Source organism: Lampris incognitus, chromosome 1 (assembly GCF_029633865.1).
Source record: "Lampris incognitus isolate fLamInc1 chromosome 1, fLamInc1.hap2, whole genome shotgun sequence".
Taxonomy (NCBI): Eukaryota; Metazoa; Chordata; class Actinopteri; order Lampriformes; family Lampridae; genus Lampris; species Lampris incognitus.
In genome coordinates, this window is record NC_079211.1 from 84483820 (window position 1) to 84507039 (window position 23220).

Genomic DNA, 23220 nt, shown 5'->3' on the forward strand with positions numbered 1-23220 from the left:
CTATATGAGTGGAGTCCAGCGCAGTGTGCCAATGGAGATCAGAGTTTGGCAGGTAACCGAGTCCAACCAGACCATCTCCACAAGGCTGAAGTGCAGGAAGCCCAGGGCGAAGCCACAGCCCACATCTGACAGGTGATGTTTCCCGAGCAACACACGGGACACACCCACCAGGAACGCCCACAGGTAGAGCAGGATCCGCAGCGGCACCTTGGATACATCATTAATATCATCATTATTAGTATCATCATCATCATCATCATCATCATCAGTTTAATCATTGTTATTACTCTTAACTCCTACATAATACTACAACCTGACATACTACTATAACCTGACATACAGTGCCGTGAAAAATTATTTGCCCCCTTCTTGATTTCCTCTATATTTGCATATTTGTCACACAGAATGGTTTCAGGTCTTCATACAAAATGTAATATAAGACAAGGAGAACCCAAGTAAACACAAAACTTGTCCTTTCTTTTTGAATGGTCATTTCATTTATTGAAGGAAATATGTTATCCAACACCCATATCACCCATGTAAAAAAGTAACTGCCCCCCTGAATTTAATAACGGGATGTGGAATCTTTAGCAGCAACAACTGCAACCAAATGGTTACTACAATTGGGAAGGCATGTCCAGAGGGAGCGGGAGAGGAGGAAGGGTAGGAGTGTGGAGGTGAGAGTTAGCACTCTGAATGTTGGCACTATGACTGGTAAAGGGAGAGAGCTGGCTGATATGATGGAGAGAAGAAAGGTAGTGTGTGTGGTGAAGTAGTGTGTGTGCAAGAGACCAGGTGGAAGGGGAGTAATAAATACCATCAGCACATTAAGTGTGCTACTAGGGCAGCAAATACACTGGACAAGGTCTACTCCAACAACAAACAGGGTTACAGGGCTAAACCACCACCACACCTGGGCCAGTCTGACCATGTGTCCCTGCTCCTAATCCCGGCATACATCCCCCTCAGGAAAAGCGCTCTTACTGCAACTAAGACTGTTAAAACATGGCCTGAAGGTGCCTCTCATCAGCTTCAGGACTGCTTCGAAAGAACTACCTGGGATATTTTTGAACATCAGGACCTGGAGGAGTACACCACAACTGTCCTGTGCTATATCAAGAACTGGATGGACACTGTTACCGTGGACAGGCACATCCGGGTTTATCCCAACCAGAAGCCCTGGATGACAAAAGAGGTCCAGAGCCTGCTTAGGGACAGGAACACTGCTCTCAGGTCTGGTGATGGGGCACAATACAGTGCTGCCAGAGTCAACCCGAAAAGAGGCATCAGAGAGGCCAAGGCAGCTTACAAAAATAAAACTGAGGACCACTTCAACAGCAACAACACAAGGCAGGTGTGGCAGGGGGTTCAGCACATCACCAGCTACGAATCCAGCAACCTCACAGCTGCTGACGGTGATGCCTCACTGGCAGAGGAGCTTAACATCTTCTTTGCCCGCTTCGAGGAGAAGCCACCGGAGGCAGCAGCCACGTTTCGTCCACAGAGCAAATAGGTCCACAGAGGACGCTATAGCTACATCTCCCCACACCACCCTGACTGACCTAGAGCAGCAGGAGAGCGATGCCAGGCTGCTCTTTGTGGACTTCAGCTCTGCATTCAACACCATCCTCCCCCACAGACTGGTGACCAAACTGACAGAACTGGGCCTTGCTTATTCCATCTGGCTCTGGATTAAGGACTTCCTGTCTGAGCACCCACAGAGGGTCAGAGTAGGCCCCCCCACATCTCCTCAGCCCTCAGCACCAGCTCCCCACAGGGCTGTGTGGTGAGCCCCCTACTCTACACCCTGTACACACACGACTGCACCCCCGCTCACTCCAGCAACACCATCGTCAAGTTTGCAGACGACACTGTGGCGGTGGGGCTCATCTCTGGGGGGATGAGTCTGCATACCGGGACGAGGTGGAGCGGCTGTCTGTGTGGTGCAGGGAAAATAACCTGATCTTCAACACCTCCAAGACAAAGGAGCTGATTATACACTACAGGAGGAACAAAATGGACAATCATCCCCTATTCATCGGCGGGGACTGTGTGCAGTGTCTCGGACTTCCGGCTTCTGGGCATACACATAGAGGAGTGTTTCAGTTCATGAATCTTTATTAGAATGACTCACAAGAACAGCACACAGCATTATGGGTCTCAGATAATGTAACAGACCACTAGGTGTCGCTAAGTGCTCAATATCAACATCCATAACATCTTCCTTCCTTTAGATTAATGTTCTGTAAATACTTTGAACTCTTAACTTCTCAATAACTGTTGCATAATAACACAACTTAGCAATAACTTCTTGTATCACATTGCAACATGCATGACATTAACTGTCCTTCCACAACTTCTCTCTTTTTTTCTAACAATACTAATAATCAAGGAATAGACCAACAGCCTTTTGTGAAGTTTCTTCATGTGTGTGCTGCCAACGTGTGTGTGTGTGTGTGTGTGTGTGGGCATTAGTAAGGGCAGCGATCCGCCTACACCCTAGTCGAACCCATGTTCTCATGTATGTGCGCTTCAGTTGAACCCAAGTTCTCACAAAGTCACAAGTTCAGTCTTTGAGGTGCGTGAGTAGACTGCATGGCCCGGTGTGCTGCTGTGATACCCCGGTGTCCGGCACCGTCCAGGCACCGGTGTACTCGGGGTGTGAGGAGCCAGACTGCTTGGTGTGTGAGGGGCTTCCATCCCTTCTGGTTCACCCTGGCCTGACCCATGCCCGATCTCGGCTGACTTCCCAGTCATGTGTCTCTGTTCAGGACTGCGCTGCTCAGGCATACTGACCTGTTGTGCTGCAGCTGAGCGCTCTGCCACCCGTAGATCCACATGGTTGCATCTCTACTGTGTGCCGTTGACATCCACCACGAATGAATGAGGAGCGACTTTCTGGATGCATTGGCCCAGCGGCCATCTTCCTGTGTGATCTCCTGGTAGTGGTTTCATTCTTATCCGATCTCCCACATTCAGCTCTGGGAGGTCCCTGGCAGATCTGTCGTAGGTCGATTTCACCATCCGCCGTTTCCACTGCAGCTTCTCAGTCACTCCGACCACAACATGTGGCTGCAGCAGGCTGTCTGCAACCGGCAGTGAGGTTTTGAGCCTATGCGACATTAAGCGTTGAGCGGGGCTGCTGTCTAACCCCTCTGTGGGCGTGTTGCGCCAGTGGAGGATGGCCATCCATACGTCTGTACTATCTGCTTTTGCCCGCTTGCAGAGAGATTTCACTATCTTCACAGCCGCCTCGGCCTTGCCGTTGGATTTCGGATGTCGGGGGGAGGATGTGACATGGGTAAAACCCCAGCTGGTTGCAAACCTACTGAATTGTTCACAAGCAAATTGTGGACCGTTATCTGTGATCACTTTGTCAGGCTGTCCATAACGCGCAAACTGGGCTCTGCAGCGCGTGATGAGAGTGTCGGCCGATAGGTCTGGCAGCTGGTTGATTTCCCAGTAATCCGAGTAGTGGTCTACCAGGATGAGAAAGTCTTTGCCAGCGTAGGAGTAGATATTCATGCTCACAGTTTGCCATGGACGTATTGGTATCTCATGTGACATCATAGATTCCTTCTGCTGATTCTTTGCGTACTCATTGCATGCACAGCAGTTGGACACAAGGTCCTTTATTTCGACTTTCATGCTCGGCCAGAAGAGGGTATCCCTGGCCCGTCTGTAACAGCCCTCACCACCAATGTGGCTTGAATGTATCCGCTTGAGTAGCTCTGCTCTCAAGGCCTTCGGGATAATGACACACTGTCCTCTGTACAGCACCCCATTTTGCACATTCAGCTCATCCCGGAAGGGCCAGTATTCCCGCACTGCCAGTGGGGTGTCCTCCTTGAAGTCAGGCCACCCGTCCAGGATCACCGTCTTCAGCTCTTGGAGTACATCATCCGTGTCTGTGTGCTGTGTTATTTGGCGGAATCTGAAGGCGGTGACATTCAGGTGCTGAGCTTCGTCCAGCTCTGTCTGGTCGTTGTCCATGGCAAACACTGCATGTCGCACATGTGGGGTGTCTGACCCCTGGCGCGGCAGAGTAGCTTGGCTTAGAGTGTCACTGATGGGCATTTGTGTCCCAGGCTTGTACACAACATCGAGGTTGTAACATTGCAGCTGCATCAACATTCCCTGAAGGCGTTTCGGTGCACTCAGGAGGGCCTTCTTGAAGATGGTGATCAGTGGTTTGTGGTCCGTCTCTGCGATGACTGTTTCTCTGCCGTATAAGTATTGGTGGAATCTTTGGCATGCGAAGACTATGCTCAAGCACTCTTTCTCGATTTGAGCGTAGTTTTGCTCTGCTTGTGTCAGGGCTCTCGAGGCAAAGGCCACAGGCTGCCCCCCTTGCAGCAAGCAGCATCCCAGCCCATTCATGCTGGCGTCACTCTGGACTGTGACAGGCTTTGTGATGTCGTAGTATCTGAGAACAGGTGTGTTGGAGACCAGTCGCTTTATTTCCTGCACCGCATCCTCATGTTCGGGCAGCCAATGCCATTCTGTGCCCTTGTCCAGAAGTCTGCGGAATGGCTCACAGACCTCTGAGAGCTTTGGCAGAAATTTTGCAAGGTAAGTCACAAACCCAATGAAGTGTTGCACAGCTTTTGCATCCGTAGGTGTCGGCATCTCCAACACAGCTCGTGTTTTCTCTGGGTCAATCTTCAGTCCTTCTGAGGACAGTATGTGTCCGTGGAAGTGGACCACTTGAAGTCTGAACTGCAGCTTGCGCTCGCTCAGTCTCAGCTTCACGGCTCTGCATCGCTCCATGAGAGCACGCAGGTTGTTGTCATGGTCCTGTTCCGCTTCCGCCTCTGTGTCGCCACACCCAACCACCAGGATGTCATCGGCTATTAGTTCAATGCCAGCCAGGCCTGCTAGCAGTTCATGCTGTTTGCGTTGATAGATCTCCGGTGCCACAGAGACACCGAATGGGAGTTTGAGCCACCTCATGCGGCCCCACGGCGTCCAGAAGGCCATGGCTGCTTGCGTCGTCGAGCTTGCACTGTAGAAAGGCGTCGCGAGCATCCACCAATGTGAAGATACGAGCCTTGGGTAGCTTGTACAACACATCTTCCAGCGTCGGCATGTGGTAGTGGGACCTCAGCAGTGCTCGGTTAAGGGGTTTGGGGTCGATGCACAGTTTTATTTTTTCTGGTTTTGCGACAGTCACCATATTACTTATCCACGCCGTGGGCTCGCTCACTGGTGTGTTGTTGCCTGCTCTGATGTGCCTGTCTAGCTCTTCCTTGACCTTCTCCCTCAACGCTACTGGAACATTTCGAGGTGCGCACGGTACAGGAGATACATTTGGATCCAGCTCGAAGTGTATTTCGCCTGGGACTGAGTCAATTGGGTTCTTGAAGACATCAGTGTAGTCATTCAACAGCTGATCTTTTGTGAGGGGCGCGCACTGACCTGCTTCTCCTTTGTTCAGCTCCTCTAGGATTGTGAATGTCATTAGGCCCAGACGCTCGCATATGGCCCCTGACAGGAGAGGCTCCTGCGGAGTTTCAACTATCTCAAAGACCAGCTCGTGCTTTTCTCCTCGAATGACACATTCTGTGTGGAATCTCCCTTGTGATGGCAGAGTTTCTCCAGAATATAGTTTCAGCTTGGATGTGCTCCGGCGTAACACTGTTCCGGGTGACAACTTCTCTTTGGTCTTGCTGCTCATAACATTACACGTGGCACCTGTATCTAGCTGAAATGCTTGCCTTTTCTTGTTCACACGCAGGTGCACGAACCATTTGAGCCCCTTTGATTTCATATTGCTGATGCATTCTGTGGCTAGGAACATGTCATCTGTATCTGCGTCCCCTTCCCCTTGCTCAGCATCTTCCAGCACATCCACCTTCTTTGTCCTGCTACTAGCCTGCCTGACATACTTTGCCAAGTGGTTTGAAACGCCGCATGTTCTGCATGTCTTACCGTAGGCTGGGCATTGCCGTCTGCCCCGCTTGTGGCTGTTTCCACAGTATCTGCAAGGCAACTGTAGATCTCTTCCTCTCTTGTCTTGAGTTTTACGTCTCTCATTTTGTTTGTCTGCTGCGTTTACACTGTCCATCGGCACTTGTGGGCTCTCCATACTTCTCATGCGCTTCTCTGTCAGTTCTGCAAGACGACGTATTTCCACCGCTGAAGGCCGCATCAGCTCTCGCTCGCGCAGCAAGCGCCTTCTGGTGTCCTCCCTTGCGACACCGAGCACGAGCCTGTCTCGAATCATGTCGTCTTTCAGCCCACGAAACTCACACGACGCAGCTCTTCCCCGTAGTCCGGTTAGGAAACTGTCTACTGGTTCATCAGCCTCCTGTTTGCAGCACCCAAACATACATCTTTCGTATAGTAGATTTTTCGCCGGCTTAAAATGCTCCCCCAAAGCCTTTAGGGTGGCAGCAGGGTCTGTCTTTTGCTCTTCAGTCAATGCTCCGTTGTGCATAGCAACATGACGGCCCTCGTTACCCATTAGCCATCTCAGCGAGGCTGCCTGTACTTCCTTCGCCTTCTCCTTTAGACCCGTGGCTAACAACAAGTCCTCAAATTCCGCACGGAAAACCTCCCAGTTCTTCACCAAATCCCCGGACATCGGCATGCCCTCTGGTGCTGGAGCAATATTGCTCGCCATGGCGTTTGTTAACTAGCTATTAGCTAGACCGCTTCTGACGCCATGTTTCTGTTCATGAATCTTTATTAGAATCACTCACCAGAACAGCGCACAGCATTATGGGTCTCAGGTAACGTAACAGACCACTAGGTGTCGCTAAGTGCTCAATATCAACATCCATAACAAGGAGGGCCTGACCTGGAGCATTAACACCGCAGCGCTGGTTGCATAGTAGCAGAGAGGAAAGTGCTCCAGAGGGCCATCACCACCGCCCAGAAGATTATCGGATGCCCACTCCCCTCCCTGGAAGACCTATACAGTTCCCGCTGCCTCAAAAAAGCCCAGGGCATCTTCAAGGACCCATCCCACCCAGGACACCATCTATTCGAGCAGCTGCCCTCGGACAGACTTAACAGGACTAAAGAACAGCTTCTATCCCCGAGCCATAACCGCACTAAACGCTGCTAAGTCTTGATTCCTGACTTTTTGTGCAATATGTTGGTGTCCAGTAGAATGTAGAAAATTAATGTGTGTTTTATGTTTTTAATTCTTTTTATATTGATCTTTGCACTGATAAGAACTGCACTTTCAAATTTCGTTGTACTTGTACAATGACAAATAAACTTCTATTCTATTCAAAGGCAAAGGAAAAGGCGTATGGTGAGTTGTATGACAGGTTAGACACTAAGGAAGGAGAAAAGGACTTGTACCGATTGACTTGACAAAGGGACCGAGCTGGGAAGGATGTGCAGCAGGTTAGGGTGATCAAGGATAGAGATGGAAATGTGCTGACAAGCGAGGAGAGTGTGCTGAGAAGGTGGAAGGAGTACTTTGAGGAGCTGATGAATGAAGAAAATGAGAGAGAGAGAAGGTTGGACGATGTGGGGATAGTGAATCAAGAAGTTCAGTGGATTAGCAAGGAGGAAGTGAGGGCAGCTATGAAGAGGATGAAGAGTGGAAAGGCAGTTGGTCCTGATGACATACCTGTGGAGGCATGGAGATGTTTAGGAGAGATGGCAGTGGAGTTTTTAACTAGATTGTTTAACACAATCTTGGAAAGTGAGAGGATGCCTGAGGAGTGGAGAAGAAGCATACTGGTACCGATTTTCAAGAACAAGGGTGATGTGCAGAACTGTAGCAACTACAGAGGTATAAAGTTGATCAGCCACAGCATGAAGATATGGGAAAGAGTAATAGAAGCTAGGTTAAGAGGAGGAGAGGTGATGATCAGCAGCAGCAGTATGGTTTCATGCCATGAAAGAGCACCACAGATGTGATGTTTGCTTTGCGAATGTTGATGGAGAAGTACAGAGAAGGCCAGAAGGAGTCACATTGTGTCTTTGTAGATTTAGAGAAAGCATATGACAGGGTGCCGAGAGATGAGGTGTGGTATTATATGAGGAAGTCAGGAGTTGCAGAGAAGTATGTAGGGGTGGTGCAGGATATGTATGAGGGCAGTGTGACAGTGGTGAGGTGTGAGGTTGGAATGAGAGATGGGTTCAAGGTGGAGGTGGGATTACATCAAGGATCGGCTCTGAGCCCTTTCTTGTTTGCAGTGGTGAAGGACAAGTTGACGGACAAGATCAGGCAGGAGTCTCCGTGGACTATGAGGTTTGCGGATGACATTGTGATCTGTAGCGAGAGTAGGGAGCAGGTTGAGGAGAGCCTGGAGAGGTGGAGGTATGCACTGGAGAGAAGAGGAATGAAAGTCAGTTGGAGCAAGACGGAATACCTAGGCGTGAATGAGAGGGAGAACAGTGGGATGGTGAGGATGCAAGGAGTGGAGGTGACAAAGGCATACGAGTTTAAAATACTTCAGGTCAACTTTTTTCAAAGGAGTTGAATCAAGTGCAACTGGACTTGGTATATATCCATGAAGACGTTTCGCCTCTCATCCAAGAGGCTTCATCAGTCCGTGCCTTTCTGACTCGACCAAACGGATCACAAATAGCTAAACATCGGATCACAAATAGCCATGCACATCAATAGCTCTGATAACGATGGGCGTGGCTTAACATCAGAACACAAAAGAGCCACGCATATCAATACCTCTGATAACGACGGGCGTTGCTAAACATCGGAACACAAAGAGCCATTGACATCAATAGCTCTGATAACGACTCCAAAGAGGATAAATATCTGAGTTTCATCAGCAGCCAGTCAGACTAGCTTGGTCTAGTCAGAAAGGCACGAACTGAGGAAGCCTCTTGGATGAGAGGCGAAACGTCTTCACGGATATATACCAAGTCCAGTTGCACTTGATTCAACTCCTTTGGAGAACCATGACCTGGATGAATGAGAACATTCACAGACATCCTGGGGTCAACTGTTCAAAGTAACAGGGAGTGTAGAAGAGAGTGTAGGCAGGGTGGAGTGGGTGGAGAAGACTGTCAGGAGTAATTCGCAACAGAAGGGTACCAGCAAGAGTTAAAGGGAAGGTTTACAAGATGGTTGTGAGACCAGCTATGTTGTATGGTTTGGAGACAGTGGCACGATGAAAAGACAGGAGGCGGAGCTGGAGGTGGCAGAGTTGAAGATGATAAGATTTTCATTGGGAGTGATGAAGGACAGGATTAGGAACGAGTATACTAGAGGGACTGCTCAGGTTGGATGGTTTGGAGACAAAGACAAGAGAGACAAGATTGAGATGGTTTGGAGGAATCACACCAGATACTGATAACAAAGGTTCACATACCTCTGCCATGCACAGATATGTAATATTGGATAATTTTCCTCAATAAATAAATGTCCAAGTATAATATTTTTGTCTCATTTGTTTAATTGGGTTCTCTTTACCTACTTTTAGGACGTGTGTGAAAATCTGATGATTTTTTAGGTCATGTTCATGCAGAAATATAAAAAACTCTAAAGGGTTCACAAACTTTCAAGCACCACTGTAAGTCGTGTTTAGATTCAACATAGTGTGCTGCTTGTGGAGACCTCGTAGCCTACTTCTCCTGATGGTGAGGTTCTATACAAGTCATGTTTAGGTTCAACAGAGCTGGCAATAATCAAGCCTGGGCGTGTCTGCTCTAACTGAATCCAATGATCAATCCAACTTGATTAATTGGTTGATTGAGTAACTAAAGGGCCATTTACTTTTTCACTCAGGGTCAGTTGGTGATGGAACGTTTTTCCTTAAATAAAATTGTCATTTAAAAACTTAATTCCGTGTTCACTTGGGTTCTCTTTTTTCACCCCCCCTTTTTCTCCCCAGTTGTTCATGGCCAATTACCCCACCCTCCGAGCCGTCCTGGTCGCTGCTCCACTCCCTCTGCTGATCCGGGGAGGGCTGCAGACTACTAGGCCGGGAGCCAGGACCAGCCCTCAGGATGTTTTCTGCTACCTTTTTTTCACTATTATTTCTTGTTAGCCTATACCTTGGGCCATCAGAAGTTGATAACGAGCACCCCCAACTTGGCCCCGTTTGGCCACAGGGAGCCAAAAACCCAATTTTTGAGCCATGTTCCTGGTAAAATTACATACATGCAAATATTAAGGTACTACATGGCATAAATAGTCATACAAGAATGAAATTTGGCAGAGAGTATCCTGATACATAGGGGGAAGCAGGAAAATATGATTCTGGGGCTTGTTGCAACTCAATTTTAAGATATCACCCACACCATCCCCAAAAAGACAAAAAAAGTACTGTCCGCCTGACAAATTATCATCATAATGATTATTCTTCAGCACTTTATGGTGAATATGTATGCCTCACTTGTATATAGATAACTTCCCTAGTTCTTAAGCTTCAATTTGAGCCCAAGATGACCTTTCTATCTCAAATATTACTCTTGCTGTGGCTGAAAGTCTTCACTATAGGCCTACAGTACCTCAAATATGAAAAAAGCAGATATGTATAATTTCCATTGCCATGGTAACTGTGGGCTGTATCAGAAGCAGCCTGAATACCAAAAGGCCACCACAGATTGAAGGTATGTATTAGGTTCTAGACCAGTGACTAAGCATTGTAACAATGATTAGAATATTTATTAAACTGATATTTAACAACCTTAACATGATTTAAGCTAGTCTCTTTAGTTTTAGCTAGCTAGCAAGCACAATTTTGCCATCAAGCTAGCGAGGTTGCAGTATTCATGAGGTGTGTTGTAGCTACAGTTGGAATACTATCAGTCTGCACATTTGAGGTGATAAGAGAAATAATTGTAATGCAAAGCATTATATTTGAATCAATGTGAATTGGCACACTGAATAGTACTCCCTATTTCATTATTGCAATACTGATTTTAAGATGGTTGCATTGTTACAGTATATGAATCAGTCAAGATGCCAAAGAGACGACAAGATGATGAAGACTGGACACCTTGCAAGAGTTCTTCAAAGCAGAAGAAATAGCCACCGCCCCAGTCACCTCTGGGAAATTGCATTCTGCACGGTTGTAAGGGGACAGTAAATGTTAAGTTTATAGCCTTTTCTTCTAAGGCTGATCCACTTAATGCATTTACTGAAATCCACGACATGAAAAACAAACTTTTGACACAAACGTCTGACTGTGGTGGCATGCCAGATGTTTGTGACTCATTCCTGATGAATTATCTGCTGATTGTGGGTATCATGAAAACTGTCGACGCATTTTTTTCTGTAATGCTAACCGTGCTTTAGCAAGAAATTGTCAAGCAGAAAAATACACTACTAGAACAACACGTGAGCATGTGGATTCTTCCGTTTTGTTTGGAAATTATTGCATATTCTGCAAAAGTGGCACAGTGAAGCAAGCTTCTGGCAATAGATATAGCTTGCAGAAATTCCAATCAAATGCATACAAAAATATTGAGCAAAAAGCTATGGAACTAGGTGATGAAGATTTGTTGTGCAAAATCCAGGGAGTTGATTTATTTGCTAAGGAGGCTCAATTTCATGACTGCTGTCACAAGCAGTACTTAGTAAAGCGAGCACTTCAGCCTGACACTACAGCTGCAGCGGATGAAATAACTACAAAGAAGGGAATGATCGGTAAAGCTTTCAATGGGGTGTATGTTCATATAAAAACAGAAGTTATTCAAAAGGGTCAGGTTGTGAAACTTGCTCATCTTACTGTTTTGTATAATGAAACCTTGAGACAATTTGGAGAAGAAGCTCCTGCTCAGATAACAAGCCATAACCTGAGACTAAAAATCGAATGCTGTCCTGATCTCAAAGATAGTATCGACTTCTCATCTTGCCCATACAAAGACACATTAGTGTTTTGTACATCCCAAGAATATATGAAGACGACAGTGCATTCAGCTTATGAGATGGGAATTACTGATTGGAGTAAAGAGATCAGCCATGATCTTCACAAGAAAATCCTAAAAGCCTTCAAAAATTCTGAACCACTCCCTTGGCCTCCTAGAGCTCAGGATCTCCCTGACCCAAAAGAGGAGATTCCTTCTGAGGTTTTCCAATTTGTTTTAAACCTAATCTGCGGTGAGAGGAAGCCATCATATCGGGAGGACAATCTGGCATCATCAATTTCTCAAGACATCTGCAGAGCAGTTACAGCAGGTCAATGGAAGATGAAGAAACACATCTTACTATGTATGACACTACGCCATCTCTTCCGATCCAAGAGCATCACCACTCTGATAAATAGACTTGGCCACTGTGAGTCCTACACATACTCAATAGAACTTGAAACGGCTCTGGCAAATTCAATTGTGGAAAGTGCTTCATTAATCAGCAACTCAGATGTTATCAAGAGACAACCTGATGGAGCAGTCTTCCATTGTGACTGGGACAATTTTGATCAGCTAGTATCAGATGTATATGGGGCAGGGTCCATTCATACCGCTGTAGGCATCTACCTGCAAGATCAAGGGTCCTGTGCAGATGCAGCAGCCCTGACCACAACACAGCCTACACAAGAGTCAGCCTACACTAATCCGAACACTCAACCTCCAAAAAAACAATGATCATTTAAAAGTCCTGCTCAGAAGTTGCCAACTTACTACAAGCGGAAACGATCTGAACCAGCTAACTTGGAGTCATCCAATTCAAATAACACATCCACATACCACTCAAAATCATCAGATAGTGATATAATTTGGGTCATTGCTCGTAAAATCAACTCTGGCGATCAGCAAATCCCTGGTCTGTCAGGTTGGGTGTCTGTTACTGGCCGTTCTCCAAAATGACTCACCACAGTTGGGTATTATCCCATGTTCAATGCTCCCATAACCGACTTGACAACCATTCAAGAATGCCTTAGATGCAGCCAAGTCGCATCCTCTGAAGCTGGACAAGAGTACGCCATCAGTACATTTGACCTAGGTGTTTGCATGAAAGCCTACCCTCTAATATGGAATGAACCTGAAAAATATAAAAAGCACATCATCCTCATTGGTACATTCCATTGCTGTGGAGCTTACTTGAAAGGTATAGGCCGAAGATACTGGCAAGGGAGTGGATGGGTCGAAGTGGCTTTGGAAGCAAAACTGATCACCACAGGCTCTGTGGCTGGGGTCACTGATGGAAAGAATTGGGACAGAGCTATGAACACACACAAGTTGATGCTAGAAGGTCTTGAAAGACTCCTCTATGACAAGTATCTGGAAACTCATGGAGCACTCTCAGCTCTGAAGGTAATTTTTTTCTGGAAAAACATACCCCGAATGAATCTACTCTAACTGAAGTTCTATCATCGGCTGATATATCTCACCACATAACAGAATACAATTCATTTAGAGAAAGAGTGAGAAAGGGGGAGCTGGGAGAAACTGGCCGGTTTTGGATGGAATACATGGACTGCATCTGGCTTGTCCTGTCAATGAACAGCGCAATCAAAATGAATGACTATGATGGGTACAAAGCTGCCATAAACATCATGCCAGACCTCTTTTTCTGCTCAGATCAGCAGAATTATGCTAGATTCCTCACATACTTTGGACGCTTTCTTGAACACATTGAGGAAACACATCCTGGTTCAGAGAAACTTTTGCGCGCTGGAGCAATCAGTGTAGCCAGATCACATATCCCAGGCAGCCGCTGCCACGTTGACAAAACAATAGAGGAGACAGCTATGAAATGGCTTAAGTCAAACTCGGATTCTGGAACATACTCAGCTGGAATCTGTGGAATCACCAGCAATTATGAAGCCAGCCAACGTCACATCCTGACTGCCCATGCTAAAGGAGAGTTTGTAGAGGCCATGTGGAATATGATTAGCAGCCGAGGTGAGCATTCAGAGAAGCAGCAAAGAGATCTAAGACCACGTGAAATCAATCGGTCTGAGGAGCAAGTGCAGCAAACAATAGAAGCATTTCAGAGTTTCATCAACGCATTTCAGCTTGAGACTTCTCAACCCTTGACAAGTTTGACTTCAGGCGCTGCTATGCCAGAAGAGGTGCGCTCTGATGTGCTGAATGCTCTGAAAAATGGCCAAACTCAAAAAGAAGAGTTCATCTGTGATCGTCTTCTTACAAAGAAAGTCCTTTTTTTAATCCTATCAAGAGAAACAAATTCAAGACAATGTCTTCCACGACACCTAAAAGGAAGCTTATGGCATCAAACCAGAGAGTAATCCAGTATAAGGCTACAAGTGGATTTATCTTTCAGATTTTCATCAAATCACAGCTACTAAGGTCACAAATCAGCATCTCTGACCTGATGTGCTATCCCCTGACTCTGACGCCATATTCCATCTCAACAATCGATGGCTTCTTTGCAAAAACCAACAAGGCACAAGGGATGAACTACATGATCAAAGATGCTGAGAATGCACAGCTCCCCTCTCCTAGCCAATGTGCTCTCATTCAAGATGGAAGCTCCTCATTCTACATGAACGATGTGCCCCGGACAATGAAGACTATATCAGAGCGCACCTTCAAATGTCTACCTGCTGCAGCTGAAACAGTATTCAGCACAGACACTTATGCAGACCGTCTTCATTCACCAAAATCAGCTGAGAGGGATCGTAGAGGTTGTGGGGAACGGTTCATAGTTAGTGGTCTGAATGTATCATCGACCTGCAGATTGGAAAGTTTTCCTCACAAATGATGAAAACAAGAAATCATTCATTCATTTACTTCTCGAGCACTGGAGCTCTGCAGATATGATGGAAGAGATCCTCAGAAGGCCTGTCATCTTCATAGAGGCTGGTCAAGCTTTCAAAATAGAATGTCATGCTGGAGTAATATCAAAAGAACTTTTACCTGAGATCTGTTCAATCCATGAAGAAACTGATGTGAGGGTGATCCTCTACATAAATTATTTCCAAACCAAAATGCCTCACATCAAAACAGTCAGAGTCAGAGCAAAAGACTCTGACATTTTCTTCATTCTCCTCTACTACGCCAAATCATTCACAGTTGACATCATCTTTGACATGGGAAATAAGCTGATCAATATCAACCAGCTGGCTGACAATTATTCACAAGAACATGTTTCAGCTCTGCTGGCCTTGCATGCCTTCACTGGTGCCGACTGCACTTCAGCATTCAAAGGCAAAGGAAAGGTGCGACCAATCAAGATTCTGAATCAGAATTCAAAGTTCATTCAGATCTTTGCTGCAGTGGGGAACTCTTGGGATCTTGATGAGCTTGTCCTCAGTGGTGCCGAAGAGTTCACCTGTCGCCTCTATGGCTTTGGTCCTCGAGTTAAGCAGGTTGATGAGGCAAGAGAGGTCAAGGTCAAGAAAATATGTGGCTCAAGCCTCGAGCTGCGACAAGGTCTCTCTATTGACCTATCCACCTTTCCACCGTGCAAGCGAGTCCTTTTGCAGCACATAAAGAGAGTGAACTACCAAGTAGGAATCTGGAAAAGGGCTCATGAAAACCACCCAGAAGTCCCATCCCCTTTGGACCATGGGTTTCATGTAAATGACGATGGCAACCTAGAACCTCTGTGGTTTGAGGGTGACGTCATCCCCCAGGCCCTTGTTGATGTCTTGGAAGAAGAGGGGACAGATGAGGATGACCTTGAGGAAATACACACTAACATGGATGATGATGAAGAAGAGGAGGAATATGGGGATGATTAAGATATCAAATCCAATTTAGATTTTATTTTATTTTTTTTAGATTTTTTTCGGGTTTCAGCTTTATTAGATAGTACAGTTGAAAGAGACATGAGTGGGGAAATAGAGAAGGGAGGGCATGCAGCATATGGAAGTGGGCCGGATTCAAACCCATGCTGATGCGTTAGGGACTAGTGTTGTGGTACGCGCACTATCCCAGTGAACCACCAATTATGATTTATTTTATATTATTTTTATTTTTTAAGGTGAATTTTTGGCTTCTTCTGTTGTTTTTTCTCCCTTTGCCTATATTTTGTGTAGTTTTTTGGGGACAGTGGGATGGGATGGGGTAAGAGGGTAGGAATTAATGTTTCATTGTTGTTAATAAAATGAAAGCCATCTGTTTTCTAAAAAAAAATAATAAAAAATGTTTACTGTACTCTATTGGTGGTTGGCTTCTACTTGAGTGCATTGCTTTGGACCTATAGGCCCATTGCTATAGGCCTATGAGACACCATTTAAAAGCATTTGTTTTCCTACAGGTTCTTTAGTATTCACTTTTCATGTTCACTTCAGATAGCAGTAGTAAGCAGTACATATGAACATATTGTTAAATGCAATAAATTGCACTTACCCCCATTTGGAATGCTAGTGACTAAAAAATTAAATGTTCTCTGATTTGAGGTATAGAGAAGACTTTCGGCCACAGCAAGAGTAATTTTTGAAATAGAAAGGTCATCTTGGGCTCAAATTGAAGCTTAAGAACTAGGGAAGTTGTCTATACACAAGTGAGGCATACATATTCACCATAAAGTGCTGAAGATAATCATTATGATGATAATTTGTCAGGCGGACAGTACTTTTTTTTGTCTTTTTGGGGACGGTGTGGGTGATATCTTAAAATTGAGTTGCAGCAAGCCCCAGAATCATATTTTCCTGCTTCCCCCTATGTATCAGGATACTCTCTGCCAAATTTCATTCTTGTATGACTATTTATGCCATTGTAGTACCTTAATATTTGCATGTACATAATTTCGCCAGGAACATGGTCCAAAAATTGGGTTTTTGGCCCCCTGTGGCCAAACGGGGCCGAGTTGGGGGTGCTCGTTATCAACTTCTGATGGCCCAAGGTATAGGCTAACAAGAAATAATAGTGAAAAAAAGGTAGCAGAAAACATCCTGAGGGCTGGTCCTGGCTCCCGGCCTATACCACATGCCTCCTCCCATACATGGGTAGTCACCAGCCGCTTCTTTTCACCTGACAGTGAGGAGTTTCACCAGGGGGACGTAGCACATGGGAGGATCACGCTATTCCCCCCAGTTCCCCCTCCCCCCTGAACAGGTGCCCCGAGCGACTAGAAGAGGCGCTAGTGCAACAACCAGGACACATACCCACATTCGGCTTCCCACCCACAGACGTGGCCAATTGTGTCTTCAGGGACGCCCGACCAAGCCGGAGGTAACACGGGGACTTGAACTAGCAATCCCTGTGTTGGTAGGCAATGGAATAGACCGCTACGCTACCCGGACGCCCCAGACTTGGGTTCTCTTTATCTTACATTTTGTACGAAGATCTGAAACCATTCATTGTAATGCATTTGAAAAACAGAGGAAGGGGGCAAATACTTTGTCATGGTACTATAAAAACTACTACAAAGAGACATACTACTACAACATGACATACACGGATGAGCCAAAACGTTATGACCACCAGCATAATGTGCTGTTGGTTCTCTGTGTGCCGTCAAAAGAAGATGAAACCCTGTTTATTTTGTCACTGTACAGTTGTACAGTTACAATGAAATGTTTTGTCTGCATGTAACCCATCCTATTGTGTAGGAGCAGGGGGCAGCTGCAGCACCCAGAGACCAACTCCAGTTCTTCTTTCCATTGCCTTGCTCTGGGGCACAGACAGGAGTATTAACCCTAACATGCATGTCTCTTTGATGGTGGGAGGAGACTGGAGCACCCGGAGGAAACCCAAGCAGACATGGAGAGAACATGCAAACTCCACACAGAAAGGACCTGGGACGGCCTGGGGTTTGAACCCAGGACCTTCTTGCTGTGAGGCAACAGTGGTAACCACTGGGCCATCATGCTGCCCCACCGAGGCATGGACTCTACAAGACCCCTGAAGGTGTCCTGTGGTATCTGGCACCAAAACATTAGCAGCAGATCCTTCAAGTCCTGTAAGTTGCAAGGCGGCACCACTGTGGATCAGACATGTCGGTTCAGCACATCTCACAGATGCTCAATCGGATTGAGATCTGGAGAAATTGGAGGTCAGAGCAACACCTGCAACACTTCATCATGTTCCTCAAACCATTTCCGAACAATGTGTGCAGTGTGGCAGGGAGCATTATCCCGCTGAAAGAGGCCACTGCCATCAGGGAATACCATTGCCATGAAGGGTATACCTGGTCTGCAACAATGTTTAGGTACATGGCACATGTCAAATTGACATCCACATTAATGGCCAGATCCAGGGTTTTCCAGCAGAACATTGCCCAGAGCATCACGCCCCCTTCACCAACTTGTGGTCTTCCCACAGTGCATCTTAGTGCCATCACTTCTCCAGGTAAACAGTGCACACATACATCGCCATGAACGTGATCTAAAAGAAAACGGGACTAATCGGACCAGGCAGCCTTCTTCCACTGCATCAAGGTCCAGTTCCGACGCATGTCCATTGTAGGTGCTTTCAATGGTGGACAGGGGTCATCAAGGGCACTCTGAACAGTCTGCGGCTACACAGTCCCATACACAGGAGGGTGCGATGCATTGTATGTTGTGACACATTCCTCCTGTAACCATCATAAAAATGTTCTGTGACTTGTGCCACAGTACAGCTTCTGTCAGTTCAGACCAGACGGGACAGCCTTTGTTGCTCTTGCATATCGATGAGTCTTGGTCTCCCAACACCCTGTTGCCGGTTTGTGGTTTGTCCCTCCTTGGACCACTGTCGGTTGGTACTCACCACTGCTGACTGGGACCACCCCACAAGTCTTGTTGTTTCAGAGATGCTCTGACCCAGTCTGGCCATAACAATTTAGTCCTTGTCAAAGTCTCTCAGATCTTTACTGCTGCCCATTTCTCTTGCATGCAACACGGTGACTACGAGAACTGATGTTCACTTCCCATCTGATCTACCTAGAGCTGGACATGTGCCCTTGTTTGGAGATGATCAATGTTATTCAGTTCACCTATGAGTAATTATATTTTTTTGGCTTCTACTGCTACTACAACCCAACATACATAACACTACAAACTGACATATGCACTACTACAGCCTGACATACATACTACTACAACCTAACATAATACTACAAACTGACATATGCACTACTACAGCCTGACATAAATACTACTACAACCTAACATAATATTACAAACTGACATATGCACTACTACAGCCTGACATACATACTACTATAAACCCAACATACATAATACTACAAACCGATATATGCACGACTACAACCTGACATACATACTACTACAACCTAACATACATAATACTACAAACCGACACATGCTACTACAACCTGATATACCCACCGCCAGAACAAGGTGGTTAAGCAGGAACTTGGACACCATGGCGGCGCGGCTGGCGTGAGCTGCTGGGAAGGAATACGTATCCATGGCGATGTAGTCTAAGAAACCCGGAGGACAATCCCATGGTCCTCTACGCCTCACCAGCTTCTGCATCCCTGCTACAGTCATCACATCCAAGACCAGAGCTGAATGAGAGGAGGAGAGAGGGAAGGAGAGAGAGAGAGGGGAAGAGAGAGAGAGCAGAGAGGGAAGGAGAGAGGGGAAAGAGGGAAGGAGAGAGGAATAGAGAGAGGAGGAGAGAGGGAAGGAGAGCGGGAAGGAGAGAGAGCAGAGAGGGAAGGAGAGAGGGGAAAGAGGGAAGGAGAGAGGAATAGAGAGAGGAGGAGAGAGGGAAGGAGAGCGGGAAGGAGAGAGAGAGGAGAAGATAGTGAATGACATTTAGGAGTGTAGATGACAGACAGACAAATATAGACAGATAGACAGGTGGATAGAGACAGAAGGGCAGATGGACGGACAGACAGATGTCTCTGTGTCTCACCCATCAGCAGATTGACCAGCACTTCCTGTCCAGCCAGGGTGTTGCTCCTGCTCAGGCATATCAGGATGCCACAGAGCCAGGGCAGTGCATGTCCGGTGAGGGCCAGCAAGGTAACCATGGAGCGCAGGGTGGCCCATGGGGCCCGGGGCCCCGCACACACTCCCAGCCGCTTGGACAGGCTGATGTCTATGGCCAGCAGAGAGCTGAGTGCGATGCCACACAGAGAAGGGTTCAGCTGCATACAGTCCTGTTCCGGCAGCCTGGGCACCTCCTTCACACCTCCCTCTGCGCCATCCTGCACCTCCCTCGCACCCCTGAGAGCCAAACAACAAGGAAATGTCAAACAAGAAGAGTGCCTCTCCATTCCCTCTCTGTGGGCAGCTCGCAGCACCAAGTGGGGGGTCCTGGTACTGAGTTTAGTCACTGCCAGTGGTTTTCATGTTTTGCTTGGATAATGTTTGTTCTGTATAACATTAAAATAGTGTGCAGCAAAATAAACGAGGGACCAAACTAAGGCTGGTTTAAAATGTAGTTTGTGGTGATTAAAATACTCACTCATGAATAAACAAATGACAAAACATTTATTTTTTACATATCAAGTTGTTCACCATGGCTGCTGATATCACAGTTGTGTCATTATTGTATCTTCTTTGGCTCATAGCTCCTTCATCTTCATGTCCATTTCAGCCTAAAGAATTCTCAGTTTGTTTTATGTTCTTCCTTCAGATATTTCATTTTATGCTCATGAAATTCTCTGGCTAACATTCCAGCATGGCCAATGTTTTGTTCTCTGCTGACAAGTGGTGGCAGCATCTTCTGTCAGGGATGCTGCAGCATCTTCTGTCAGGGATGCTGCAGCATCTTCTGTCATGTCATGCTGCAGCATCTTCTCTTAGGGACGCTGCAGCAGATGTGGAGGGTCAACACCCACTGTACACTGGCTCTTCCAACCTGGTCAGATTCCTTTCCTCTGGGAAAAGAACATCATTAAGAAGCACAAATAAACTCATATGGTTCTTAGAATGAAAGAAGAATAAAGCTTGACACAGACAGTGTCAAGCTTTATTTATATATTTACCCAATTTGCAATCATTGGTATAGTTAACGTGTGTACTCAGTTCTTCATGTGAACTGTCCACATGGTCCCTGCCTGGCACACCATGCAAAGGTTGCTGGTGCTCTAGTATTCCACACAGCAAGTCACTCAGTTCATCAGTCTGGTCTTTTTTTGGTGGTCCACCACCAGTGTTAAATCTCTCTCTTCTGATCTCTGCATTCTCTCTTTTTAAAGCCAGTTTGAGGTTCTTCCAGTGTCTCTAAATGCAGATATCAGTCAATATGTGATGTCACAAAAATATGACTATGAAAAATGTGAAATACTAATAATAATGACGATATCTCACCTGAAGCTGATGTACTCTTCTTGTGGTCACATTTTCATTTCCACTAAATTTACTGCAAATTGCAGCCCAACCACTCATTTCCTTTTGCTCAGTAGCAGTAGTTTGGTTTTTACTTTCAATAACCGCTTTGACACAATTTGTTTTAGTAGCATTTTTATTGAATGAATTGTTTTTGCCTCTGCCATTGTTTAGTCTCACAATTCACACCAGTAATGGTGTTTTCAATTCCATTCCGGGTTTTTATATGCACCATTAGACCAACAGCATGTGCTCATACTTAACCCAGTGAGACTTAACTCAGGTGGTCTCAGTTTGGCCTACTTACACTGACAGTTTCATCCGGCTCACATACCGCATGGAGTGGTGGCACTTGGGCGGTCCGCCCCTGTTTGCCAGCTCTGGACCAGAACCAAGCCATAGCAATGCCACATGTGCCACATATTTGCCAAAGGTGGCCCATATTTGTTTTGTGATATTTGGGCCATATTCGCCATTTACCACATGGGGCACTTCAGGGTCACATCCAGATTACATGTTTCCGAGAGCACCGCATCTTTGCCAAAAAAGGCCCACATATGATTTGGCATACTGGAGCAATATTTGCTTTTATACATGTGGTTCAGGCTCACATCCATTTTGTCAGGGCCATCAGCCTTCTTCTTGCTACTCTTCTGGCTACTGACAATCAGCATCCAGCCACTGAGGATGCACAAGCCAGTGCATTCTTAGTGTCGGTTCCAGCCCGGATAAATGGGGAGGGTTGTGTCAGGAAGGGCATCTGGCGTAAAGTCTTTGCCAAATCAAATATGTGGATCATAGATAAGAGTTACATACCGGATTGGCCGAGGCCCGGGTTACCAACGACCACCACCGGTACTGTTAACCAGCAGGGTGCCGGTGGAAACTATGCTACTGTTGGGCAAAGGAGAAGGAGAGGGGGAAGGCATGTCCAGAGGTAGCTAGAGAGAGGAGGAAGGGTACGAGTGTGGAGGTGAGAGTCAGAACTTTGGATGTTGGCACTATGACTGGTAAAGGGAGAGAGCTGGCTGATGGAAAGAAGAAAGGTAGGCATACTGTGTGTACAAGAGCCCAGGTGGAAGGGGAGTAAGGCCAGGAGCATCGGAGGTGGGTTCAAACTCTTCTACCATGGTGCGAATGGGAGGAGAAACGGGGTAGGGGTAATTCTGAAGGAAGAGTATGTCAAGAGCATGCTGGAGGTGAAGAGAGTGTCAGACAGAGTGATGAGTATGAAGCTGGAAATCAAAGGTGTTCTGATGAATGTTATCAGCGCATATGCCCCGCAAGTTGGGTGTGAGATGGAAGAGAAAGAAGAATCCTGGAGTGAGTTGGATGACATGGTGGAGAGGGTACCCAAGGAGGAGAGAGTGGTGATTGGAGCAGACTTCAATGGACATGTTGGTGAAGGGAACAGAGGTGATGAGGAGGTGATGGGTAGGTATGGTGTCAAGGAGAGAAATGTGGAAGGACAGATGGTGGTGGATTTTGTGAAAAGGATGGAAATGGCTGTGGTGAATACATATTTCAAGAAGAGGGAGGAACACAGGGTGACGTACAAGAGTGGAGGAAAGTGCACACAGGTGGACTATATCTTATGTAGGAGGTGCGATCTAAAAGGGATTGGAGACTGCAAGGTGGTGACAGGGGAGAACATAACTAGGCAGCATCAGATGGTGGTCTGTAGGATGACTTTGGAGACCAAGAAGAGGAAGCGAGTGAAGGCAGAGCTGAAGATCAAATGGTGGAAGTTGAAGAAGGAAGACTGTTGTGTGGAGTTCAGGCAGGAGTTAAGACAGGCACTGGGTGGTAGTGAAGAGTTGCCAGATGGATGGGCAACCACTGCAGAAATAGTGAGGGAGACAGCTAGGAAGGTACTTGGTGTGTCATCAGGACAGAGGAACGAAGACAAGGAGACTTGGTGGTGGAATGAGGAAGTACAGCAAATTATGCAGAGGAAGAGGTTGACAAAGAAGTGGGATAGTTAGAGATGAAGAAAGTAGACAGGAGTACAAGGAGATGCCGTGTAAAGCGAAGAGAGAGGTGGCAAAGGCAAAGGAAAAGGTGTATGGTGAGTTGTATGACAGGTTAGACACTAAGGAAGGAGAAAAGGACTTGTACCGGTTGGCTAGGCAGAGGGACCGAGCTG

At 46.4% G+C, this 23220-nt stretch overlaps 2 protein-coding genes across 2 annotated transcripts in view; both read right to left on the reverse strand.

Annotated features, from left to right (window-relative positions):
- plpp7a (phospholipid phosphatase 7a (inactive)) lies at nt 1-20539 on the reverse strand. Its single transcript, XM_056278129.1, has 4 exons — nt 20448-20539; nt 19654-19967; nt 19119-19300; nt 1-207 (listed from the first exon to the last, which is right to left on the reverse strand). Exons 1-4 carry the CDS (start codon nt 20537-20539, stop codon nt 1-3), a joined length of 795 nt encoding a protein of 264 aa, XP_056134104.1.
- Nucleotides 20540-20608: 69 nt separating this feature from the next.
- The window catches only part of brd3b (bromodomain containing 3b), a 30941-nt gene continuing 28329 nt past the window's right edge, over nt 20609-23220 (reverse strand). Inside the window, exon 11 of the mRNA XM_056278141.1 lies at nt 20609-20623. Within this exon, the coding sequence (XP_056134116.1) occupies nt 20609-20623 (15 nt within the window). The remainder of the gene's footprint in view (nt 20624-23220) is intronic.